The following is a 27666-nucleotide window of genomic DNA, read 5'->3' on the forward strand; positions in this document are numbered from 1 at the left end:
TGAACGGGGGAGGGGCAGAGAGAGAGGGAGACACAGAATCGGAAACAGGCTCCAGGCTCCGAGCCATCAGCCCAGAGCCTGACGCGGGGCTCTAACTCACAGACCGCGAGATCATGACCTGAGCTGAAGTCGGACGCTTAACCGACTGCGCCACCCAGGTGCCCCTATACCAACTTTTTAAATGGAGAAATATTCAAGTACATTTAAATGAGTTAAAAATATTTGGAAAATAATTGTCTTCTTGTGCATGCTAAGAAATTAGCTATGCTCTTTGAATTTTGTAATATCCTCTAATGATGAATTCAAATATCTTCTTTTTTAAAAGTTTATTCCAACTCATGAACCGGGAGAAGTCAGATTCTTAACCAACTGAGCCACGTAGGTGCCCCAAATATCTTCTGATTCAAGTTTTCTCTAGTCTTTTTTTTTTCCAGAAATTACAACTTTAGTTTGTAAACCTTGCAGCATTTGCAAGGTTTTAACCTTATATTACAGAACTTATTTGAGTACTAGTTCTAGATTGTAGCAGATTATAATATTTAGGGCATGATATTTTTTTCTTACTCATTTTTGTATCCCTTTCATCTTTTCCCAGGTTCTTGAATATAGTATTATTAATATTGTTAGCTGCCTTTCTTGAATACCTGGGTATTTCTTGTTGAACTTGTTATTTTTTTTCTTCATTCTTTGTTCAATAGGAATATCCGAATAAATCTAAAATTTAAATTGGAAATTCAGGACCATGAAATCAAGAGGAGGATAGAATTTATTGTCCTGTTAATCTTGTCTGCTCCAAATTTTTTTTTCTCTAAAATAAACTTTACTGTTGTCTTTAATTCATAATTAATGTATCTTTTTTAGATCCAAGGGTAAAAATCTTCTTCAAATATAAGTAAAAGGCTTTAAGTACTCTAAACACATTCTTTATGATTTTATAGAGCATTCACCATCTTAGTGTGATATTTCCAGAAAGAAAATATTACTCTTATGTTAGTCTTCTTATGGCAACTGTTTGAATTTTTGCTTGTTCTTCTTCTGAAATATATCTAATACCATCATATTTTTCGTAAGTTTCTGGGACCAAAATACCTCCATATTACATAAATAAAACAAATTATTTCTGATTTTTGTTGACTCTATATTTTTGAAAGACCAGAGTCCTGTTAGCCTTTTTTGGTATGGAAACCCACTAAAATACTGCTTTAATTTTAACTAAATAAAATTAAAAATTTGGTACTTCAATCTCACTGGCAACATTTTAAGTCCTCAAAAGTTGCAGAGTTATTCACTATCCTTTTGGATAGTGCAGGTATAGAATGTTTCCATCTTTACAGAAAGTTCTGTGGGGCAGCAGTGATTTATAGTTTATTACACAGTAGCCCTTCATAAACCCTTAACAGTAGCTCCATTCAAACTTCTAGCTTAAAAATGAAGAGACAAGTTCTATATTTAATTTCATTCTCACCAAAAAAATCATTTTTCTCTTGTTATTTCTTTTGTAGCTATAACATCTCCTATTGTTTTCCTGGTTTTTTTTTTTTTCTTACAATGTAAGCATTTTTCCAGTGCCTCAGAGCTCCCTGATTTTTTCTCTTTATCAGTGGTTTTCAATAATTTGATTTGATGTGTCTGGGTGTGGTTTTCTTTCTTTGTGTTTATTCTGATTGGAGTCAGCGAGATTCTTGAATCTGTGGGATCATATACTTTTCATCAAATTTGGAAGATTTTTGGCTATTATTCTTTTGCACATTTTTACCCCTGTGAGACTCCAAGTATATTATATTAAATAGCTCGATAGCATCATATGACTCGCTGAGGCCCTTATTTTCTCAATGTTTTATCTCTATAACACGCTTTGGATGTTCACTATTTCTACAACTTCAAATTCACAAATCCGTTCTTCTGCAGATTCTTATCACCTGTAATATCCACTAAGTGTGTTTGTGTGTGTGTGTGTGTATATGTATACATACATTATTTATTTTAGATATAATCTTCATCTTTAGACATTCCCCTTGATTCTTTTTTTTTATATCGCTAATTTGTCTCCTAGTTATGGGTCATATTTTCTGATTTGTGAGATATCTAGAAATGTTTGATTGGATGCTGAAGATTTTGTATTTTATGTTGAATGCATCTGAGTTTTATTTTTTAAAGAAGTATTACACGTTGCTCTGGTAGACATTTAAATTGTTTTTGGTTTATTTTGAACATCTTAAGATTGTTTTTAAGTTTTATTAGGGTGGTCCCAGAGTACTTTTCACTGTAGGGATCATTTATCCCCATCACTAAGGCCTAGCCCTTATGATGTCTAAACTTAATGCTCCAGGGGCCAGTTTGGACACTCCACCGTTGCTGGTAGAAACTGCAATGATACTCATACTTTTATGGGTCTGGAAATTCACAGCCTCCAATAACTTTTAACCAACCTCATAGACACTCACCTTTTGCATGCATATTCTAGGAACCAGCATAGATTTAAAGGATCCCTAAGCCTATTTCTGGAGTTATCTGTCTTAGCTCTCTTCTTTCTAGAAATCTGCCTCAAAAATTCCTGCCTCCTCAGACTCCCTGAACTCTGATTTCTATTGCCTCAACCCAGTGAGATAGCTGTCTGTGTTTTCAATTGCACACACATGCACACATACACATGTATCTCAGCAACGATGACCTAAAATATGTTTCTTTTCTCTGAGATGTCATGGACCCTGCAGTAACTGTGGTTTAATGTCCAAAAACAGTTTGTTTCATCTATATTAGCTTGGTTTTAGAGTCAGGAGTTAGAATCGGGAAGGTTAATTTATAATCTCCTGTTATTTATTACATTATGTCTGAAAGTGGAAGTCCTTCTTCAACTGATTGAAAATTCATGTAATGAAGAAGTACAGCTAAATATTACACTATGAACGAAGACTTGATTTTGCAGAGAATGTTGAAATGTTAATATACAGCACAGTGACAAAGCTGTATCATTTTATATACTGCTAGAAACAGACAAGTAATGTTTGTGTGAGAAAACAGACACATACAGATTTTAAGGTGATGAAGAGTCCGTAGGTAGAATTACACAATTGGCAATTTGGAGTTGCGGTTTCGAGAGTCATTTACATAGAGTAAAAGGACAGAGTCAGAGAGAGCATGCGGATATTTACGGTGAGAAGTCGAGTACAGCTATGCCGTCATCTTCAATTTGACCACTGGGCTCTGTCAGCCATGGGTCTGACCTAATCCCACAGTTCTTGAGTTTGCATCTTAACCAGCTTGTCCCTTGTCAGGAAATAAAACATCAACCATAGTAATTGTTTTTACTTGAAAGTAACTGATATTGCTAAAAGTATTGATCACATAAGAGCAAAAAGAAAATAATAGTATTGCTATGGATTGCATTATTGATGTTGGCTTAGAGTGGTAAGAAAGATAACAACCTATCGATTCTGAAGCCCCCAAAATGGATATTTAGTTTGTTTTTCCTTCTCAATGTTATTAAAATACACTAAATTATATGAGAAAGCTAAACATTTATTTAAAATATATATGTACACCTTAATTTTTCTTTTTAAAAATTGATTCTCAAAGCGTTTGTCTTGAGGTATGTAACAGCTCATATTGCAAAATGGAAAAAAAATCATCAGCTTTCCTTTCTTTCAACCCTAACCTTGAATAATTCATAAAGCAACCACTTAAATCTAGCTAAACTGAAACAAAACAAGGCAGCAGCAATATAATCTTTGTTTTTAATGATGCCATACTCTTTTTATGTGAATAAATAAATGTTTATGAACTCAACCTTGATTTTAAAGAGATATATACAACATTGACTGCCCAATATTTAGTAAAATTTTAATAATCCAAGATAATTAACAACTTAATTTGAAGCATTTTATGTTATTTGGTTGCTCTTGATCTCAGAAGTAACTGGCTTAAATGCAAAGTCAGTTTTCAGACATATTCAATTACATACCTTTAAGACTTCTACCATTTTAATGCTCAACTTAAAATGTCATTTGAAATTATAAAAAAATAAGAAGGACTTATTAATTGTTTTTATAGCTATAAGTTTTTAAAAGAAATTACTCCTATAAAAATATATCACTGATAAAAGGTATTAATAAGCTAATATTTAACGATGATCATCAGTATCCGAGATTGTATCCTTGTTGAAATTTTATTTTTACCACACTGACTTTTTAAAAATGTTAGTCACTTTAGAAGAAGATGCTTATCCGGAAAAGAAAGGAAGGGAGGGAGGGAGGATAGGAAGGAGAGAGGAAGGAAGGAAAGAGGTGCTTAACAAATATTGTTGAATAAATGAATGAATGAATAAATGTTTAAAACCTTAAAAAAATAAATCTGTGAGTGCTGGAATGCTTAGAAATAAAAGTTTCATTGAGTTTAATTAAGCACAATTAAATACTCTGCCAAGCTCAGAAAACAATTTTAGAAATACTGGCAGTCCTTAGGCAACATAGGAACCGTTAGTTTAATGAATTAAAAATGAGTTTGAGAATACAAATTTCAACACAGATACCCAGTCCACTAATTTGCTGATCATTGATAAAAACTAGCCACATGTGCTGCCTTCTTTTGTTGTTGTTGTTGTTGTTTAAAGCAACATATGATATTGGTTCAGTTAGAGAGAATTACGGAATTAACTCTGGTTAAATCCCTTACTTCTATAGTCATGTTTTTCTTATGTTAAAAGTTTAAATTAATTTTTAAACCCTTTTTCTCTTCTACAGCATTTAGTGCAAAGAATTGTTAGTTTCTGATAGAAGGGTTCTGATAATGAAATAGCCAATATATGTACCTTTCACAGAAAATGTAGAACTGAAAATGCATGTTCTCAGCAATAAAAGGCGGATTCTTCCTCAAACTTGCTTCTAAAAAAGTGAGAGACTTAAAATAAAAATGACAAACAGTTTAGTCATTATTCAGTCCTGAATTTGGAATAAATAAGTCAGGAATTTATTTATGACTATATGCTAAGAGTTAATAGTGTTTTCTTACTGCATTTTATAATGCAATGTTCACTTTTTATATTACTAAATTTTCTTCTCAAGAAGACCAGTAATAATTAGGGATCTGAGGTTACCTGGTACACTATTGAAAAATTGTTAAAAACCAGTAGTATCCATTCAATCTAATTATTTTCCTCTTGATTGTTTTTGTTTGTTTGTTTAAGGATTAAAACAAGGTGAGCCAACCATGACTGGCAAAACACAGACCAGCAATGTCACCAATAAGAATGACCCCAAGTCCATCAACTCCCGTGTTTTCATCGGCAATCTAAATACAGCCATTGTCAAGAAAGTTGACATTGAAGCCATATTCTCAAAGTACGGAAAAATAGTTGGATGCTCAGTTCACAAAGGTTACGCGTTCGTACAGTACATGAGTGAGCGGCATGCGAGAGCTGCAGTGGCTGGAGAAAATGCCAGGATCATCGCCGGCCAGCCACTTGGTAAGTCACGCTCACTTATGGTTCTCACATTAGTGCTCCAGTCTTTGCACATATCTGCCTATTTTTAGTTTTACTATTAAGCCAGCCCTGCCATAGTGTCTACCTCCTATTTAACCAATTATAATGTTTGCATATTTGTAATTTACATTACTTTCTTGTTTTCGTATTGTTTTACATGGTTCTTATTTTCTCTACAAAATATGATCAGTTCTGCTTTGCAGTACTTGTTGCCCCCACCAAGCCTAACAGGGCCAGGGAAATAAAAAATATGCATCATGTGTAACTTTATTTGACTTGAAATGGTTTCCATCTTCCAGGAAACACTATGCTAAGATAAAGTAACTCTGCTTTGTAGCCTTTGCTCTGAGGGCTAACATTTTCCTAATTTCCTGTTTTTATTGTTAGAGGAGTAGCAATAGAAAATAGCAAACAGAAGTCAATCTTGAGAACTGGGAAAGGAATATAAGCCAGTCTTTCTTATGTACTATGGAATCCTGTACATCATGCCTGTTCAATCATGTGTAATAATCAGATATTTGTCTAAAGTCCAAGGAATACTACAGTTTTTTTTCAAAGGAAAGAATACAGTCTGAAGTAAAATGCAAATATTTAGGAGGAACTATATTGTAGTAAATATGCAGATTAAAAAATAAAAATTACACAATCTATTTTTCTACATGAGGAAAAAGCAGAATTAATACATCAGTGATCCCTTAGTGTATGTTTCTTACCCTGTCCAGATTCATATTTTAAATTGATTGAACAACATCTTCTCTCAGCTTTATATGCCCAGAACAAAACTCATGATTGTTCACACCCTTAACTTCCTTCATTCCCAGGCTTCTCCATCAAGAGAAATGGAACCTTCACTTAATCCAATTTTGCAGACAAAAACTGAGGTGTCAGCTCTGATTCCTCTATCCTCCCCATACTCCAGATATAACGCATCATCATGTTTCATGCCTTTGATGTATCCCAAACCCAGTTGCCTTTTAGATGGGTACTGATAGCCATCCATTCAGGCCACCATTATATCTCACCTGGACTACTGAAGTAACCACCTAACAGTCTGCCTCTTTCCACTCTGGTCAGTGTCCCTTTAAAATGTACATGTGATGATACTCTTAAAACCCTAATGCTTTTCCATCTTACCCAGGGTAAGATTTATATTCTTCACTCTACCTCCAATGCCTCACATCTTTAACTTCATCTCCTCCTCTCTGCCTTCTTGTACCACATCAGTAATGCTGATCTTGATATGCCCCAAATGTTCCAAGATTGTTCCTGCCTCAGAGGCTTTGGAATTACTATTCTTTCTGCTCAAAAGATAGGTCTTTGCTAATAATTTATTGCTCCCTGCTTCATCATGTGCTGTACTCAAATTTTCCTTCCCTGGAGAGGCTTTTCCTGACCAACCTAAAATAGGATAGTCTTCTGCCCTCTTGCCTACATGATCTGTTTCATTACTGTACTTTATATTTTTTTCACAGCCCTCATCGGTATCTGGGATTACATAATTTATCATGTACCTCTCTCAGGTCCACAGACCTAAAGATGAAGGAGCATATAAAAGAAACAAGCTAAAAGCGTAGACAAATCAAGTTAGAAGAGTGTTAAGAACGTTGTATTATCAAGTCACATAATTATAGTTATGAAAAGTATTGGGGAGGGCAAGAAATTCAATAAAACAAGAGTGAAGTCTGAGGTAATAATCTTGAAGGGAAAAAAGGATTTTTACATAAGTACTTGCTATAGACTCACTTATAATGACTAACCACAAAGAATATAGTTTTTATACCTTTCTCTAATTCATTTTTTAACATTTTAAAGAAAGGTAGGGCTTTACAAAAGACATTGGTAAGTTTTTCATTTGTTCCTTTGTATTTTCCTTAATGTCTCCATTCCACTTCTTACCTTGAACCAGTTTTGTTTTCCTAAGTTGAATTTTTTTTAACATTTATTCCTTTTTGAGAGACAGAGCTGAGTGGGGAGGGGCACAGAGAGAGAGGGAGACACAGACTCCAAAGTAGGCTTCAGGCTCTGAGCTGTCAGCACAGAGCCCCAGCCGGGCTCGAACCCATCTGAGCTGAAGTCAGAGGCTTTAATCAACTGAGCCAGCCAGGCACCCTCTAATTTGAAATTCTTATTTCAGGGCCTCATTCGAGCAAATGTCAAAGAAATGCTCATTTATTGTCTGTATCCTGACTGTTATGAAGCTAGTACATACTTGTAGAAATGTACTTAATTATTATTTTAAAAAATTAATTATCACTATAAGGTCAATTAAAAGTTCAATTCACCAGGGAGCCTGGGTGGCTTAGTCAGTTAAGTGTCTGATTCTTGATTTTGGCTGAGGTCAGGATCTCCCAGTTGTGAGATCAGGAGTGTTTGGCTCCATGCTGGGCATTGAACCTCTTTAAGATTTTCTCTCTCCCTTTCCCTTTGCCCCTCCTCTTACCCCCCTCCCCCCCCCACTCATGCATTCACACTCTCTCTCTCAAAAAAAAAAAGTCCTATTCACTTACTAATGAACAATAGCTAATTTTTCAGAGTCCTGTTTTTTTTTCCCCCCACTGCTCAGTTGATTACTCTCCTTTTGAGAAGAATGCAATGGAGGAGGAGAACATCAATACTAAAAATTGTGTGCCTTGCTTAGAAAACCCAAAGAAAAAAAATGATGACACCAAATCACTATGCTTTGAGAGGCACAGAATTAAATTGTACTTCTAATAAGATATCATTTCTCATTTCTAATCATTTGTCTCAGATCCTCTCTTTGTTGTGTCCTCGGGTTAAACTCTGGAGCATATATCTTGATCAGCCATGATGACCTTTTCTGCCTGAATCCAAGTTAAAGACTTTCTTCCTTCAGTTGAAATCTGGTCTTTCACTATTTGTGTCTAAGCTGAATGTCTTTTTATACAAAGCAAGGGCTTTATAATAGCTAGTAACTACTTTTCAGGTCAAATGTCTCAATTTCCCCCACCTTTTCTTGAACCATATTGCTAGAAATTCAGGCAGGTTTTCCAGTTGTTCCCTATAGGGAGCTGGTTCCCCAGTCAAGTCCTGAAGAAGACTCTGAGTTTTCCAGAAGGTATATCCATTATATATACCTTTAAATATTATACCTTTAAATATTTACCTTTAATATTTTACCTTTAAATATTATACCTTTGTTTTTTTGTGACAAGGGAAAACAGGTTTAGTAAATCACCTGCTCCTTGAATTTTTGGACTCTCAAATAAACCCTTTATGATTTGTAGCCCCCACCAAGCCTTACGAGCACTTAATTTGAAGTGAATTGATTATGGATTAAATAATAGACCACTGTCATATGAAATTGATATTAGCTTCATGTACCCACAACCTGTCTAAGCATTATTTTTTCTTTTAGAGTAAGAAGAAAATTCATAGTAATGAAGCCTTGCACTGGGCTAGTATGTTACCTTTATTACTTTATTTGATAGCAACACATATTTAAATACCTTCTTCTAGAGAGAAGCAATTTTTTCATATCACTACATGTTTAAATATCTTTATGTACAAATTAGAGATTAAACATCAGTAGTACCAGGAAAAATTAAACATTTTGTAGAATATGTGAATTCCTCTAGTTCTATGGAAGTTATAAGGGTGTCCTTAAACTGACAATAAGCTACGAATATGATGAAATCCAGCATTTACTAAATGTAAATATTAATGGCTGTTTTGACACAAAAAGATTTTAACTTGGAAAGTAGTAGGCTGAATTGTCTTTTACTGAGAAAATAATCCATCAGCAGTTTGACAGACGGATTAGGGTGACATAAAATTAGAAATGGAACATGTGCTAGGAGCCTGCTGAAAGAGTTCAGGTTTCAAATTATGGAAATGAAGAAGGAAAAATGAGGAAAGGTAGGTAGGATCAATAAGACTAAATAACTAGTTGGTACAGTGAGTGAGACAGAGACAATGAGAGATAGAAGAATCAAGAATGATTCCCACTTTATGGGTTGAGTTTTCTATTGGATAGTCTTGGAGATCACTAGGAAGATGGATAATGATTTCTTAAGGGAAAAGGTTTTTTTTGTGTAAGACAGTGAGTACAGGAATGAATAGATGTATTAAGGTTGATGGGCATGCTTGAAGATATGGAAGCATATGTATACAGTACCTGTACATTGGATACACAAGTCCAAGTTGACAGGAGAGATTTGGACTGAGTAGAGATTTGTATGTTACCAGTATAAATGGTGTTGAAGCTATAGAAATGGGTAAGCTGACCCAAGGAAAATGTATGGAGTAAAGAATATTGGCTGAAGATGGATCTGTGGAGAAATATGCCCTCTGAAAATCTAAATCTAATCCACTTTCTACACAGCTGTTTCATCCCCCAGCTCTACGCTATAGTTAACCCTGGCCTATCTAAACTTCCTAGAGTGGATGACTGCTTTCTTAGCTGTAGAGTCCTCAAGTCACCTCCATTCAATGCTACTGATTTGCAAACTTCGAAGGCCATGTGTGCAAATACTTTTATTGATTCTAATGTTTAAAAATATCATTTATGAGAGCTTAAGCATCTTATCTTTAACACTTAAGTTTCTTTCCATATTAATGTCTTCTATACCCAAGGCCATCTGCCCAGCTAAGTAGCAGAGAAAACTTTATCTACCTTGCCAGGTTTCATTGTCTGTCTTTAATAAAACTATTGGAAAATATAGAAATGTTCCTCAGAGCAGATGCAAGTCAACCATTATGGATCCAGGAAGGATAATTCTACTCACTTGACTACATTAGTACACCTGAAGATTTAAGACCAAAAATTCCATATATCTATATTATTAAACCTTCTGTGTCTTTGGACTTTTACCATGGAACCTTTTACCATGGAATCATCATCAAATTCTGAATTGAAATTCTAAATAGTATATATTTTGTATTCTTTTCAAGTTCATGTAAAATGAGAATTTATTTTAAAAGTTGCTGAATCCAACCTAAAAATTACAATGCATAGAGTAACTAAGGGTGCTGAGAAGTTGGAGCTCAAAATACTGGAACTCTAATCTGAATTTTGAAAGTAGGTCACAGTCTAAAGTCTTGATTAACTTCTCTCTCTTGGACTTTTTATTCTTATTGTTGGCAGAGATTTCTAAATTCTATACCATAACAGTGGAAAAGTGCCAAGAAATAGTTCAGTGACCCATCCATTTTATCAACATGTTAATGAACCCAAGAAATGTTTTTATTGAATGCAAAGTTTGTTTCCTGAGGTCATTTTCCTTAAAGGCATATAACAAATAAATGAATAACTAAGACATAGTACTTTTTTCCTTGGGTTTAGACTTCAATATATTCACTACTCCAGAGCAATTAAACAAAAACAAACAAAAATATTTACTTCCTCAAACTGTAAACAATGTCTCTAGTCGTTCTTTTTTTTTTAACCTATGATCAAGGCATGTACCAGAACTTCTTGTGAGGTAGACATGTTTCCTTCTTCTCCTATTTCCATGCAATTTTCTTTAAAGTTTATGCCTTTGTCTCTCATTTCACCGTTCACTCCTTCAGACTTTGGGGCTCTGGGACCCCATGCCGAGTTCTGTCCCCAGGCTGTGACACATGTTTCAATCACCCTCTCTTCTTTTCCCCATTGATGTGTCTTCATTCCCAGGTCATAGTTAGCCAATAAATACACTTAATCATATGTTTGGAGCTATGATAATTGAACACATTAAGTGATTTCAAATAAATGAACTGGGTGGAGAGATGGATTGTTGGTATTGCTGCTTTCCAAACACTAATCACAGCATACCCTGTGGGTGTTGTACAGAAAGGGAAACTTGGCTGTAACTTAACTTTAATTGCTTTTATACGTGTTTAGTTCTTCCACATGTCTTTTGTACCATAGTATAAAAAGGATATCCCCTTTTTATCCCTGGATTCATGCCTCTGATACGTCATGGAGGATTGCTGAGCTTTCTGTGGCAAACAACAATTGATTCCATTTTGGCTCACATTCATTGGGATTCTTAAAAAACCAGAATCCTGCTATGAAATTATTCTGAATAATTTTTGTATAAAAACACATTTTCTGTAAGGTAAAGCTCCTTATAAAAGTGTAGCTCAGTTTAGTTGTTCAATAAAATTTAAATTTAAAAAGGTGAAATACTAATATAACCTTCCTTTAGTATTTCATGAATTTGGCTTTAAGTTTTGTTAATATTGGAAATATTTGTTGCATTTTTTAATCTAAGTTTGGTCATTGCAGATTTTTCTCTCAAACACATTTTATGAAAGTTGAAACAAACTTTTTAAATGTTTAATACTGACAATTTTTATATGAGAGGTCGTGCATAAAGCATTCTTTTGTACAAAAATATCATGCAGAGGTTGGAGACTAAGTCTATATTAGTGCAAATTTCTACTGATTACACTGGCTTGATTACATGCATACTATAAATAAACATTTGTGATTTTTTTAAGGTTATTTCACTCTTATGATGCTTGCAAAAGACACAATAATATATGAACTTAAGATGTCAGTAATTAATAATAGGAGGAATGCAAAGCAAAAACATAATTTATCTATAGAAATCATCCTTGCTCTGAAACCTGAATACAGGTCTCTGTTGGTGAAGAGCAAAGTCTAGTTTAGAAAAAGAATATGTAAGATAGAATTAAATTAATTTCATTATATTATAAATGTCTTACAAATGCTGAAGGAATTCAAAGAAGAAACATGATGAATACATCGTTAATTTTAAAGTAAATCTGGTGGATGGGACACCTGGGTGGCCCAGTCGGTTAAGTGTCTGATTCAACTCAGGTCATGATCTCAGTTTGTGAGTTCGAGCCCTGTGTCAGGCTCTGTACTGTCAGCTTGGAGCCTGGAGCCCACTTCAGATTCTGTCTCTCTCTCTCCTCTCTCTCTCTCTCTCTCTGCCCCTTCTCTGTTTGTTCTCTGTCTCTCTTTCTCTCTCTCTCTCTCTCTCTCTCTCTCTCTCTCTCTCTCAAAAATAAATAAACATTAAAAAATTTTTAAATAAAAAAATTAAAAAGTAAAGTAAATCTGGTAGATATTCTTAGTCTTAACCATGAAGGAAGTAATGGAAATGCAGTGGTAGAAAGGAGGATCCTGGAGATCCGTAGTGAGTAAGAAAGAGGAAAGAAGAAAAACACAGACAAATTCTTATAACAGTCTATGAAGCATGCCTTAGGAGTGATGGATTTCAAATGTGTTTTATCCTCAGCTACCATCTTGCATGCAGAGTGATCTTTTTGAAGTACAAATCTCATGATGTCACCCTCTAATAAAAACTTTGAATGATTTCTCATTGTTCTCAGGAAAAAGACTGAGACCATTGCTGTGGCCTACAGCTTCCTCTGTGATTTATTTCTCACTCATCTGCAGACTTACATCACCACCCTCCCATGTGTTCTATCTAAATTGATTTCTCTCAGTTCTTTAAACAATTCATATTCTTTCCTTTCTCTGGACCTTTGCACATGCTATGTGAGACAGTGTAGAATGTCCTTCCCTACTAAGTTCCCTACCATCTCACCTCATTCCCCACTTCTTCACTTCATTCACTTAACTATTCATCTTTCACATCTCAGATTAAATATCATTACTTTAAGGAAACCTACTTTGATCCCGCAAACATAGTGGGAATGTTTTATTTGCCTTTCTAGCACATATCTTCTTTTCAATTATGTTTCTATATGTACTATTTTGTGACTGGTATCTGTTTCTTCCCCCTCTTAAGCTAAGTACCTTGAAAGCCTTGACTATTTATGTTTATATTAAACTTCTTAGCACTTAGCAGAGTGTTGATACTTCCATGGTAAATGGTGAAGGGTTGGATGAATGCTTGGATGATTGGAGGAACATGAATTTCACTAAAGGGCTTTTTCTTCCATTGAAAGAGCAACACAAGAAGATGGAGACAGAAAGGAAGAAGGAAAAGAAAGAATGGAAAGGGAGGAAAGAGAGGAGGCAGATAAAGAAGGAGAAGGAGAAGCAGCAAGTCCCCTGGAAAGCAAGTAGTTAACAGATTGGGATTGCTGTATAGAGAAAACACTGTGGTATATTCAATGGTCTCTCTGAAGTCAGACATCCCCAAGATAGTTATTAAATAGACCGGGTTCATTTTTTTTCTAAACATATTCTAGTCTTTAATAAGCATCAGATGTTAACTCATATATTTTTGCAAAGGTTATAGTGAATGGTATATTGGTTTAAAGAAAGATTTATTTGTGGGGAACTTCTGCTACAGTCCCTAAAATGGCATCTTCTCATAGTTTTGTCTTATTAATAGCTACTACATATTTGTCCAGTACTGCATCATTCTCAAACCTCTTTAACCACAGATTCTCTTCTTTTCTTCCTCACAACAATGCTGAGAGGTAAGTAACATGAGTATTTATGCCTATTCTGCTGGCTAGGAGCTGAAGCTCAAAGAAATTACCTTGCCTTATATCACACAAGTGGTGGTGTAGGATATCAAGCTCAACATATTATGACCCTAATTATTTTCACTCCTGATTCTTGCCATCAATTTTTTCCATATCAGTATATCGGTACAGTAACTGTAGATATTACCATCTAAACCAGGCTAATTCTGAGAATGAGAAGTACTATTAATGATCATGCTGTGAAATCAGGTATAAACCAGGATGGTTCTGGACAGACTTGAATGTACTGTCCTTATTATCTACTACATTTGTACTTGAGGTAGACTCCTCCACTTACTTGATCTTTCTCAGGTCAAATATTGCATAATATGTTAATTAAAGAATGCTGGTCTCAGGATCAGGTAAACCCAGACGTTTCAATAGTTAACATAATAGAACTTTATTTCTTCTTCACATAGAAATAATCAGTACCCTGAAGAAGAGACGGGCTGGGGGAGGAGGCTCTGTTCTTCTCTTTCATCCAGGGACCAGGCCGTAGGAAGTTCTTTTAGTGAGTGACTACCATAGACCTGGAAAGAAGTCATATCAGCAGACCGTTGAAAAGTGAGGGAGGATGATGCTTTGGCAGTTTTGTAGTTCAAGCCTGGAAGTGGTGCTTACGTGCCATTGACATGGCTAGGTACAAGCAGGCCTGGGCAGCCATTCTCACCAGCAGCCGTATAGACAGGTGGCCATCTTTAGTGAGCAGTTAGCTTCTTTACTGCATGTAGTTGAATAACATGAAGAAGTTAATCACTAAGAATCTACTTCTGTAAAATAGAAATAGTAGTGCTTAGTTCATACTATAACGCAGAACTCATATGTTTGTAAAGTGCTTAGAACCTTACCTGCATGTGGTATACACCTTGGGGTAAAAAATTTGTGTATGGATATTGTGGCTTCTAGTACTAAGAGAAGTCCTCTCCTTTTTTTTTTTTTTTTTTTGGCTGTAAGATTCTAGACAGATTTTGAATAGATGGTGCAGGCAGTCCATAATGGTAGTGTCAGTAATTGCTGAGAACAAAAGATTAGTTAAACTGATTACAGGTCTGATAGGAGGTGACTCAAGGGAGGGAGAAATTTAAAATCAGTGTTAGGCAGAATTTAAGATCAGTGTTAAAAGCATGGTCAGGTATGGAGAAATAATTCCAGGTGGATGAAACATTGTACCTGGAGTCCTAATTTGGGCAGAAGTGAGTGACCCACCCTGTGGATGAAGAAGTGGTCTCATGGAGAGGAGTAGAGAGAGGTAAGATTGATGCCAGCCTGTGAAGGGTCTTGAATGTCATACTTATGACACCAAGTGTATAGAAATACAATACTGTGTTCAGTGTAATGAAGATTGGCTTCAAAAGAATATCTTTTCTTTCTTAACTATTATTTGATTTGCTGTTAATGGTTTAATTATGTGGCATACTATTTAATATGCACATTAATTTCTTCTCACTGCTGAGAGGTTCATTCACTTCTTCACTTAATTGTCAATTATTAATTTTCTATTCTAGCCTGGAAATTGATTTGGGTGAGGTCCTCTGGGAATACAGACTATACTCAGAGTTAGTGTAATTGTCACAAGCTATTTGCTGAATAGTTTATATTTATTTATTGTTGTTGTAATATAATTATCTGTCATTAAGTAGCATGGTGTTTGTATGCATGTTTTGCAATTTTTGGTGAACTTTACATAGCAATATATGTCTTTAGAACAGTATTTCCTAACCTTGGCAGTATTGAAACATTGGGACTTTGGGGGTCATTCCTTTGTGTTATAAGATGTCTAGCAGCATCTCTGATTTCTCTGTACCTACTAGATGCCAGTAGCACCCTCTTCCAGTAGTGACAACCAAAAATGTGTCCAGATACTATCAAAAGTCCTCTGAGGGCCAAAATCACTACTGGTTAATAATCACTACTTTAGAGCAATTGTAACAAAATAAACTCCATTAATTCATAAATGTTATAGTAGTTTTAGTCAAAATAAACTATATGAAAACAATGCTTTGAATTATTTTGAAAATAATTCAAATTTATAATAAGAACACATCTTTTCCACTTATTCAGAAAACAAAACTCAGTATGTACCTTTCATAGCAATTATGTTCATGACTATAGCTTACCATTTATATCACCAGTTTGTTTTAATCCTTAAACACAAACACCAGAAACAAATCAATCTGTCTGTATAGTTGACATTTTATAGGTTTACTGATTTCAAGCATAAAACAACAACAAAAAGACTTTTTTTTAAAAGTCCTTTCCCTTCACATCTTGAATATGCCTTTTAGAGATGCGATTTTTGTTTTCATTCAGTCCTTCCATTCAAACATTTCAGATCACCACTAAAAATTATGAAGAAAAAGAAAGCCTTGGGAAAATGTTAAGTGAAAAACAGTTCTGAGACTACTCAGATGCGCAGATGATGTTCAAATATTTATTATTTAACAGTACCACTAAAAGCTTGGTAAAACAAAGAAAGAATTGCAGCCTTCCTAGGTGATGTTTTCTCTAACAGATACATTAGTTCTACCATTATATCTATTCTACTTCATTTTGGTACTATTATTCTCATGCAGATACTTGTAGGTACAATTTAGATGCAATGTCTGAACGTCTAATAAGGATAGATTGATGGCCTGGGATGACATGATGAGTACAAATAATCATTTTGCACAGGGCAGTCTGTTGCAAAACCCTTTGACAAGTACATAGATCTTTTGGGGCTTTCTAACTCTCATAGAAAACATCCAAAGAATGCTGCCAGTACTAAAGAACACTTTAGCAAGGCATCATTATATAAACGTATTACTATTTCTTCTGATAAACAAGTGAGAAAAAAATTTTCGTGTTTGTCTCAATTTCTAACGAGAATAGTGTCATCATACATTCTCAACTTGATAATTTGACAAAGCTTTCACTTCCCAGGGTATGTATCATAAATTAATCCTTCAAATTAGCTGAAATTTGAGTTATAAACCTTAGAGTTTTTCTTCCTCGGAAACTATTTGCCATTCCAGCTTTCTTTTTCCACTAAAGAAATATCCAACATATCCTTGTATTTTAAACAGCCAATTTCCCCTAAAATAGTATATTGCCCAGATATTCAAAGTGGTTATCAATTGCAAATGTTATATTTACATGGCCATTATATTTGTTTTCAAAAACCTATTCACAGGCCCATGAAGGGTCTTGAATGGTATACGTGAGTGGAGGTATAAAGAATTACTTATGAGATGATATTCAGGAAATTCATTTTGATTTACTCTTTCTGTGGTTGGCAGAAATATGTTGCCACTCTAAACCAGTAGACTTTAGTAATAATATTTTTACATATGTGTAATTTTCACTCAAATTTTCAAAGAGATTATTTAAAAATTTCTTTCCAACATCCTTCATAGAAGCTAGATAATTCGTTTCATTCATCTCATTTACATCTAAGGAAATCTTATAATGTAGTGGCTGTTAAAGAAACCATGTTTTCCCAAAGACAAAAGTCTTGGCACATCCTTCTAACACTTTTTAAAATTACTGTAAGTTATCCTTACTCTACTATCCAAAGTATACATATAATATCTGCTAATTGTTTGGGACGTTCTAACCCTCTTCTGAAACCTTCATCCTCATCCTCCACTGTTCTCAGATAATAAGTATTAAAAAGAATGCTCTGAGGACTGCAAAGCACAATATGCATATAGGGTTTTTAGTAATTAAATGGAGCTACTTAATATGCTATAAACAAATGCTAATTAGCAAACTTCCATGAACTGGTGGTCTGTTGGCCAGGGAGACACATGGTCCCACAGATGACAGAAAGCCTGGGGAATTGTCTTCATGCCTCTAAAATTATTTATTTGACTCAGTCACTGAACCTAAATCAGTGAAAGTAGTGGCAAATACTGTTCACGTCAATTTTTTCACTAAGACCATCACTGGAATCTCCTAAGTGACACTTAGAAGCATCTTGTTAGTTCTAACTTATTCCCTGGAGCAAAGCTGAGCATAATGATAGATAGAATACAATACCTCAAATTAACTTCAAACTTGTTAATAAAATGTCTGAAAGTCACTTGTGAATTGATTTCAGAATACTATATGTAACACGAACATTTATTCTTCCAACTATCTGTGTGGAATTGTGTTAGCTATTTGTCTATTAAGCTCTAAAGGGGCATGGAAACACGGCTATGTCAAAATAAAATAAAATATTGTAAAATAATACAATACAACAAAATAGATGACTGCCCTTGGGAAATATTCTAATATACAATATAAAGCACAAAATAATGCAGATCAAGTACTATAAAAGGATAAAATATCATAAGTTAATCACTGCAGTTATGGAATAAAATACACACATGAAATAACATACTATAGAAGGTGGAAACTATAAGATAAAACATGCTGTAATGTACAACATCAAGTGCTACATGAATTTTAAAAGGGATATACAGTATTGTAAGAATTTTTGAAGAAAGGCTTTGGGAAAATGTTGATTTGAATTTTAAGAGCTTGGAAACCATGTAAAAATAGGCGGCAAAAGACCAGAATATTAAACCTCAAGAACATTTTTAGATACTGCAATTTCTAATTTATTTGAATTGAAACTAAAAATGGAGAAATTGAAATTGCAGCCTCCAATGCTTGTAAAAGCTTATGGTTCAGTGTGCAGGCTCTGGACTCAGGCTTCCTGTGTTAGCATCTTAGCTTTTACTTACTAGCCATGTGATTTGGGGCAAGTTACTAAAAGTCTCAGTGCCTTTGTCTCTAAAATACACATAATCATAAAAATACCCATCTCATTGAGTTGTGGTGAAGATTAAATGCATCAGTATGTGTAAAATGCTTAAAACATTGCCTAGCACCTGTAAAATGCCATAAACACCAGAAAAAGTAAAAGTGCATCCTATTAAGTCTTATTGCATAATGGTTCTCAAAACTATATAAAAATGAATTCAGAAAATTGGAGTCCTAATACTAGATTTTCAGCTTTCTGGAGGTGTTGAGCCTCAACAAACGTTTATACTTTCTGCACTCTGATTTCCTCAATATGTGAGGAGAGCATAGGCTTTAAGTCCACAAGAAGGTTTCATATCCATGATGGTTTGTGCTTCTTCTGTCCTGTTGAAGAAGTGATTGCCTACTCCATCTATGGTCATGAAGACATACTCTCAGGTTTCCTTCTAAGTGGCTTTTTGTTTGTTCATTTTACCATTTACATTTAAATTTTAATACTTCTGGAATTGAATATTTTGTGTGCTGCAGGTTAGTGAACAAATTCAATTATTTTCACGTGAATATCCAATTAACTCCATTTTTTGAAGAAACTGTTCTTTCCTCACTGTCAAGAAATGTCAGTTTGGACATAGAATAAGTGATATATTAAATTATATATAATTACCAATATATATTACGTGTATACAAATACATTATATATATAATATAGAATATATATTATTTAATTTAAATCCAACTTAGTTAACATATAGTATAATAGTGGTTTCAGGAGTAGAATTTGGTGATTCATCACTTACACATAACACCCAGTGCTCATCCCAACAAGTGCCCTCCTTAATGCTGATCACCCATTTAGCCCATCCCCTCACCCCATATCCCTCCAGCAATCCTCAGTTTGTTCTCTGTATTTAAGAGTCTCATATAGCTTGCCTCCCTCTCTGTTTTTATTTTATTTTTCCTTCTTTTCCTATATGTTCATCTATTTTGTTTCTTAAATTCCATATATGAGTAAAATCATATGATATTTATCTTTCTCTGACTTATTATAAATATACATATATACACCACAATACACACACACATACACACCACATCTTTTTTATCGTTTTTTATCGTTTCATCAGTGGATGGACATTTGGGCTCTTTCCATAATTTGGCCACTGTCGATAGGGCTACTGTGAACATTGGGATGCATGTGACCCTTCAAATCAGCATTTCTGTATCCTTTGGAAAAATACCTAGTAGTGCAATTGCTTGGTCATAGGGTAGCTCTATTTTTACTTTTTTGAAGAGCCTCCATACTATTTTCCAGAGTGACTGGACCAGTTTGCATTACCTCCAGCAGTGCAAAATGTTCCCCTTTCTCTGCATCCTCATCAACAACTGTTGTTTCCTGAGTTGTTAATTTTAGCCATTAATTGTGAGGTGGTATCCTTTTGTGGTTTTGATTTGTATTTCCCTGATGGTGAGTGATGTTGAACATCTTTTCATTTGTCTGTTAGCCATCTGGATGTCTTCTTTGGAAAAGTGTATGTTCATGTCTTTTGCCCATTTCTTCACTGGATTATTTGTTTTCTGGGTGTTGAGTTTGTTAAGTTCTTTATAGATTTAGATACTAATCCTTTATCCAATATGTCATTTTACAATATAATTTATAGGTAATTATATGTAGAAATTTATTTAATATCAATATATGTATAGCATTACATATATGCTATAGATATTATGCTGTTAATAATACTGATACTACTGTAAATGGTACCATTTTAGACATTTTATTTCTTAATTGTTCATTACTGGCACATTTATTGATATACTCACAGAACTTCTAAATTCATTTATTACTTCTGATAAATGAAGTAATTTATCTTTGCTTTCAAGGGCATGTTCCATGTGTATGACCATGTCTCTTGCAAATAATGGTAGTTTTATTTCTTATCTTCCAATATGTATTCATTTCTTTCCTTGCCTCATTACATTGGCTAGTACCTCCAGAATAATATTGAAGAGTAATAATGGTAGCAGATACATTTTTTCCTCATTGCATGAGGAAGCTGTCAATATTTTGCTATTATCATTTACCATAAGATTTTCTTTTTGTGGAAACTGCCCATCAAATGAAGGAATTTCTTATATTTCTAGTTTGCTATTAATTTTATTGGATTATATTCAATATTTTTGTTTATGTAGAAATTAATACTTTTTCTTTTATTCTGTTAATGTGATGAACTGCAGTTGATCTTTTAATGTTAACTCAATTTCTCCTAAAATCAATGCAACATCATATTTTGTTTTCTTTTTTTTTAACCTCTTTGTTTTTGGTAGATATTTAGAGATTGGCCCGCAGTTTTTTTTTTGTTAGGTTCTTGCCAGTTTTGCTCTTGAGGAGATGCTGACCTCGTGAAATGAACTGAGAAGTGTTCCTTCTTTTACTGTTCTCTGGATGAGTTAGCACATGATTGGTATTATTTCTTTATAAATATTGGAGAATCCACCAATAATGCCAGGTGGGTTGGTAGTGTTTTATGGACAGATCTTTAATACAGATTCAATTGCTCTAATAGACATAGGACTATTCAGATTTTTTTAAATTATTCTTGTGACAGTTTTAGAGGGAGAAGTTTTCTAAGGGATTTGCTAATTTGATACTCATTTTCAAATGTTTTGGCATAAAGCTCTTCATAGTATTCTCATATTTTATTGCCATTAGGATCTTTAAGTGATATCTTTTTATTCGCTAATCCTAGTCTTGATAATTTTTGCCTTAACTTTCTTTCTTAGTTTAGTCATCTATTCAAATAACCAAATTATGGCTTTGTGTGTTTTCTCTATTGCTCATTTATTTTTGTTTCATTACTCTGTAATCTTATCTTTATTATTTCTTTTCTTCTGCTTGTTTTGGCTTAGTTTGCTACTTGTTCTATAACTTCATGTATGAAACTTAGGTAACTGATTTTCAGCCTTTCATGTTTTCTAAAAATGCATTTAATTCTGTAATTCTCTCAGAGCACAGCTTTAGCTTCATCCCCCAAATTTTAACACATCATACTTTCAGAATCAATTAGTTGATAAGTATTTGTTAATTCACGTTGATAGTTCTTTGACCTACTGGTTATTTAGAAAGTTTGTTACTGAATTTATAATTTTTATAATTCACTTTAGCGTAATTTCATTATAACTAGAGAATAAATTGATTAAAATTCAATGAGACCTTTTTTTTTGTTCTACATGTATATGATCAGTTTTCGTAAGTATTCCCTGTGTGCTTGACACACAGCATATATATATATATGCTGCAGCTGTTCTATATAGCCTCTGTATGTGTCAAATAGGCAAAAATCACTAATTGAATTTCTGATTTTTTGTATCATTATTGATTTTTCTCTTCTTTTCCATCAGTTATTTAGAGAGTGGATTATGATTATGGATTCATCTCTTTGTCTTTTTAGTTCTTTTAATTTTTGCTTTACATATTTGAAACAATAATATTCAGTAAATGCGAACTTGAAATTGTATCTTTCTAATTGATTCATTCTTTTCTTAGTATGATATATCTCTATGTCTAGTAATTATTTTTGTCTTACAGAAAAACATTGTCTAATCAATATAGATTAACTCACTTCCTTTTGATTAATGTTTGCATAGTATATCATTTTTCAACCATTTTAATTTTAGTGATTCTGTGTGTTAATATTTAAAACGTTTGTAAGCAACATATAATCTTTTTAAAAATACAGTTTGACAGCTTTTTTATTTAATTCTAATAATTCATCTGTTAATTAGAAATTTAATTCATATCTAATTACTTATATGTTTGAAATTATATCCATAGGTTTGCTTTTTTTTCTATTTATTCCTTGTGTAGCATTTTCATTTTTCTTTCTTGCCTTTTTTATTTAATATCTGTTATTATTTTGTATTTTCCATTCTATTTGCTTGTATGTTATACATACTTTTGCTATTTTTGTAGCATTACTTTGGATATTTCAACAGATATCTTTGATATATTAGTTTAACGTAAATTGTCCCTCACACTACTTTCCAAATAACCCTGAGTTCATACAATACTTTGTTTGTATTCATTGACCCCTCACTTTTTGTATTATAATTGTCATGAATTTTAATTTTGTACAAAGTTTGCTTGATTTCTTACATTTTTAGTTTGGAGATTTTCAGGTATATATAAAAGTGAAGAGAGTAGGCTAATGAACTAGATATATGCCTGACCCCATTTAGCAATCATCATTGCACAACCATATAATTTTTTCTGTATCTCTACCATTTTCTTCCTACTCCCTGCATTGTTTTACAGCAAATCCCCAGACATGTCATTTAATCTGCAAATATTTCCGTATATATATAATTTTTTAAAAAAGAAAACAGCCACAAGGTCATGATATCACCAAATGTAATTCTACAACCCTTAACATCAATCTAGTAATAATTCCTTCTTTCCAGAATTTTCTCTCTTATACTTCTTTTTATTGATTTATTTGAATTGGAATCCAAATGAGAGACCGAGACTGGGATTCATTGTTATACCCCTAAGGCTCTTAATTTATAACCTCTCCTAATATATTCCCCACCTCCATTTGCATTTTATATGTTGAAAAAATTGGATCATTTGTCCTATAATGTTTCGCAGTTTTGCAATTTGGTGATTGCACCCTGTGGTATCATTTAACATGCTTCTCTGTTCCTTGTATTTCCTGAAATTTTTTAATTATATCTAGAAGCTTGGTCAAATTTAGGTGGAAATGTTTAAAGATTTCTTCATGGGTGACTCTGTGCATGTCCATCAAAAAGTACTGTCTTGTTTTCTTTTGTGATGCTAACAGCTACTGAATATATATCGATAGGTACGTAGATAGATATGATGATTTTGGTAATCTGCTTCCTATCCTTTGTTTTCTTTGCTTATCAGCTGGAATTATTCTAAAAGAGAATTTTCTTTCATTATGTATTTGGTTATGCTGAGTTACTATTGTATGGAAAGAAATAGGATAACTCGTTGATTCTTTCCCTTTATATGAGTATTCAAAAGAGTAAAGTGATTCCCTAGCATTCTCTAAATGTTAAAATTAGTTAAAACATTTTTTTAGTAAGCACTATACCCAGTGTGGGGCTAAAACTCACATCCCCGATAATAAGAGTCACATATTCTACTGACTGAACCAGTCAGGCACCCCTAAAATTTTTTTAATAATTTGATGAGCTCAAGAATTGAGCGTCGCTAATAATTTGCCAGTCCCTTTCAGTTGTTACCTTCATTAATGATCAAATTATCCCGACTTTGCCTTGTGACACCACTATATTCACATTGTTTCCTGGGTCATTTTTATATAACTCGATTAGTCTTTGATATCTTCCTGTATTCTGATAATAAAATGCTCCAGGATCATAATTCCCTGCCCCAAACTGGGAATCAGCCAGTCTCCAAAGAGCTTTATAGTATCTTGGAAAAAGCTACTTCATTCCAACATTCTGGGTGCTACAGAGCCTCAATGCTACTGAATTGTTATTGTTTCTCAGTTGTTTCAGGAGTCAGAGCTAGGAGATGCACACACACAGACACACACATACAAATACATAAACACACACACAGAAACATATACATAGACATTAAAGAAAAAAACATTTCACATTTATAGTTATACTTCCTATTTAAAATCAAGACTATAGGAATTTTAGTTAACCTCATCAGTCTTACATCTACATCTCCTTCAGCATTACAGAAATCTCACATCTTAACAACATTTTATAATAACTTATCTGATTATCCCTCAATATACATAAAAGAATCTCATAAAATCAGTACCACCAACACCAACATTATTATGATTTCCAAAAACAGTTTAATATTTTCTTATTGTTTTATTTTATTTATTTATTTATTTTTTTATGAAATTTATTGACAAATTGGTTTCCATACAACACCCAGTGCTCATCCCAAAAGGTGCCCTCCTCAATACCCATCACCCACCCTCTCCTCCCTCCCACCCCCCATCAACCCTCAGTTTGTTCTCAGTTTTTAACAGTCTCTTATGCTTTGGCTCTCTCCCATTCTAACCTCTTTTTTTTTTTTTCCTTCCCCTCCCCCATGGGTTCCTGTTAAGTTTCTCAGGATCCACATAAGAGTGAAACCATATGGTATCTGTCTTTCTCTGTATGGCTTATTTCACTTAGCATCACACTCTCCAGTTCCATCCACGTTGCTACAAAAGGCCATATTTCATTTTTTCTCATTGCCATGTAATATTCCATTGTGTATATAAACCACAATTTCTTTATCCATTCATCAGTTGATGGACATTTAGGCTCTTTCCATAATTTGGCTATTGTTGAGAGTGCTGCTATGAACATTGGGATACAAGTGGCCCTATGCATCAGTACTCCTGTATCCCTTGGATAAATTCCTAGCAGTGCTATTGCTGGGTCATAGGGAAGGTCTATTTTTAATTTTCTGAGGAACCTCCACACTGCTTTCCAGAGCGGCTGCACCACTTTGCATTCCCACCAACAGTGCAAGAGGGTTCCCGTTTCTCCACATCCTCTCCAGCATCTATAGTCTCCTGATTTGTTCATTTTGGCCACTCTGACTGGCATGAGGTGATACCTGAGTGTGGTTTTGATTTGTATTTCCCTGATAAGGAGCGACGTTGAGCATCTTTTCATGTGCCTGTTGGCCATCCGGATGTCTTCTTTAGAAAAGTGTCTATTCATGTTTTCTGCCCATTTCTTCACTGGGTTATTTGTTTCTCGGGTGTGGAGTTTGGTGAGCTCTTTATAGATTTTGGATACTAGCCCTTTGTCCGATATGTCATTTGCGAATATCTTTTCCCATTCCGTTGGTTGCCTTTTAGTTTTGTTGGTTGTTTCCTTGGCTGTGCAGAAGCTTTTTATCTTCATAAGATCCCAGGAATTCACTTTTGCTTTTAATTCCCTTGCCTTTGGGGATGTGTCGAGTAAGAGATTGCTACGGCTGAGGTCTGAGAGGTCTTTTCCTGCTTTCTCCTCTAAGGTTTTGATGGTTTCCTGTCTCACATTTAGGTCCTTTATCCATTTGGAGTTTATTTTTGTGAATGGTATGAGAAAGTGGTCTAGTTTCAACCTTCTGCATGTTGCTGTCCAGTTCTCCCAGCACCATTTGTTAAAGAGGCTGTCTTTTTTCCATTGGATGTTCTTTCCTGCTTTGTCAAAGATGAGTTGGCCATACGTTTGTGGGTCTAGTTCTGGGGTTTCTATTCTATTCCATTGGTCTATGTGTCTGTTTTGGTGCCAATACCATGCTGTCTTGATGATGACAGCTTTGTAGTAGAGGCTAAAGTCTGGGATTGTGATGCCTCCTGCTTTGGTCTTCTTCTTCAAAATTCCTTTGGCTATTCGGGGCCTTTTGTGGTTCCATATGAATTTTAGGATGGCTTGTTCTAGTTTCGAGAAGAATGCTGGTGCAATTTTGATTGGGATTGCATTGAATGTGTAGATAGCTTTGGGTAGTATTGACATTTTGACAATATTTATTTTTCCAATCCATGAGCAGGGAATGTCTTTCCATTTCTTTAAATCTTCTTCAATTTCCTTCAGAAGCTTTCTATAGTTTTCAGCATACAGATCCTTTACATCTTTGGTTAGATTTATTCCTAGGTATTTTATGCTTCTTGGTGCAATTGTGAATGGGATCCGTTTCTTTATTTGTCTTTCTGTTGCTTCATTGTTAGTGTATAAGAATGCAACTGATTTCTGTACATTGATTTTGTATCCTGCAACTTTGCTGAATTCATGGATCAGTTCTAGCAGACTTTTGCTGGAGTCTATTGGATTTTCCATGTATAATATCATGTCATCTGCAAAAAGCGAAAGCTTGACTTCATCTTTGCCAATTTTGATGCCTTTGATTTCCTTTTGTTGTCTGATTGCTGATGCTAGAACTTCCAGCACTATGTTAAACAGCAGCGGTGAGAGTGGGCATCCCTGTCGTGTTCCTGATCTCAGGGGAAAAGCTCTCAGTGTTTCCCCGTTGAGGATGATGTTAGCTGTGGGCTTTTCATAAATGGCTTTTATGATCTTTAAGTATGTTCCTTCTATCCCGACTTTCTCAAGGGTTTTTATTAAGAAAGGGTGCTGGATTTTGTCGAAGGCCTTTTCTGCATCGATTGACAGGATCATATGGTTCTTCTCTTTTTTTTTGTTAATGTGATGTATCACGTTGATTGATTTGCGAATGTTGAACCAGCCCTGCATCCCAGGAATGAATCCCACTTGATCATGGTGAATAATTCTTTTTATATGCCGTTGAATTTGATTTGCTAGTATCTTATTGAGAATTTTTGCATCCATATTCATCAGGGATATTGGCCTGTAGTTCTCTTTTTTTACTGGGTCTCTGTCTTTTTTAATGGTTTTCCCATGAAGAATATTCTACTAGGTAATCTCAAAAAACTTTTTTTTTAAATTTTTTTTTCAACGTTTATTTATTTTTTGGGGGACAGAGAGAGACAGAGCATGAACGGGGGAGGGGCAGAGAGAGAGGGAGAGACAGAATCGGAAACAGGCTCCAGGCTCTGAGCCATCAGCCCAGAGCCTGACACGGGGCTCAAACTCCCGGACCGCGAGATCGTGACCTGGCTGAAGTCAGATGCTTAACCGACTGCGCCACCCAGGCGCCCCGGTAATCGCAAAAAACTTTCAAAGTCACTTGGAGTCATTCTTCTCTGTGAGATTGTCACCAAATAGATACTCAGTTACAATATTTGACAATTAAGAATTGCTTTTATTTTTTTATTTTAGTTTTTATTAAGGTATGATTGATACACAAAAAATTTCCTGTATATAATGAATACATCTTGGTGAGTTTGGACATATGCATATACCTGTGAAATCATCACCACAATCAGGATGGTAACTATCCATCACCTCCACCAATTACCTATATTTTTTGTGATATTTTTCTTTTATTTTTCCTCTTCTCTTCTCTTCTCTTCTCTTCTCTTCTCTTCTCTTCTCTTCTCTTTTCTTCCCTTCCCTTCCCTTCCCTTTTCTTC

General features: G+C 34.4%; 1 protein-coding gene across 6 annotated transcripts in view; it reads left to right on the forward strand.

The window, feature by feature from the left end:
* RALYL (RALY RNA binding protein like) overlaps window positions 1-27666 on the forward strand; it is a 724524-nt gene that overhangs the window by 327556 nt on the left and 369302 nt on the right. For all 6 annotated transcript variants that reach the window (XM_043601289.1, XM_043601284.1, XM_043601288.1 and 3 more), the window contains one exon: window positions 5183-5461. In XM_043601289.1, the coding sequence (XP_043457224.1) occupies window positions 5206-5461 (256 nt within the window). In that variant the 5' untranslated portion in view covers window positions 5183-5205. The remainder of the gene's footprint in view (window positions 1-5182; window positions 5462-27666) is intronic.

This window comes from Prionailurus bengalensis, chromosome F2 (genome assembly GCF_016509475.1).
Source record: "Prionailurus bengalensis isolate Pbe53 chromosome F2, Fcat_Pben_1.1_paternal_pri, whole genome shotgun sequence".
Lineage (NCBI taxonomy): Eukaryota > Metazoa > Chordata > Mammalia > Carnivora > Felidae > Prionailurus > Prionailurus bengalensis.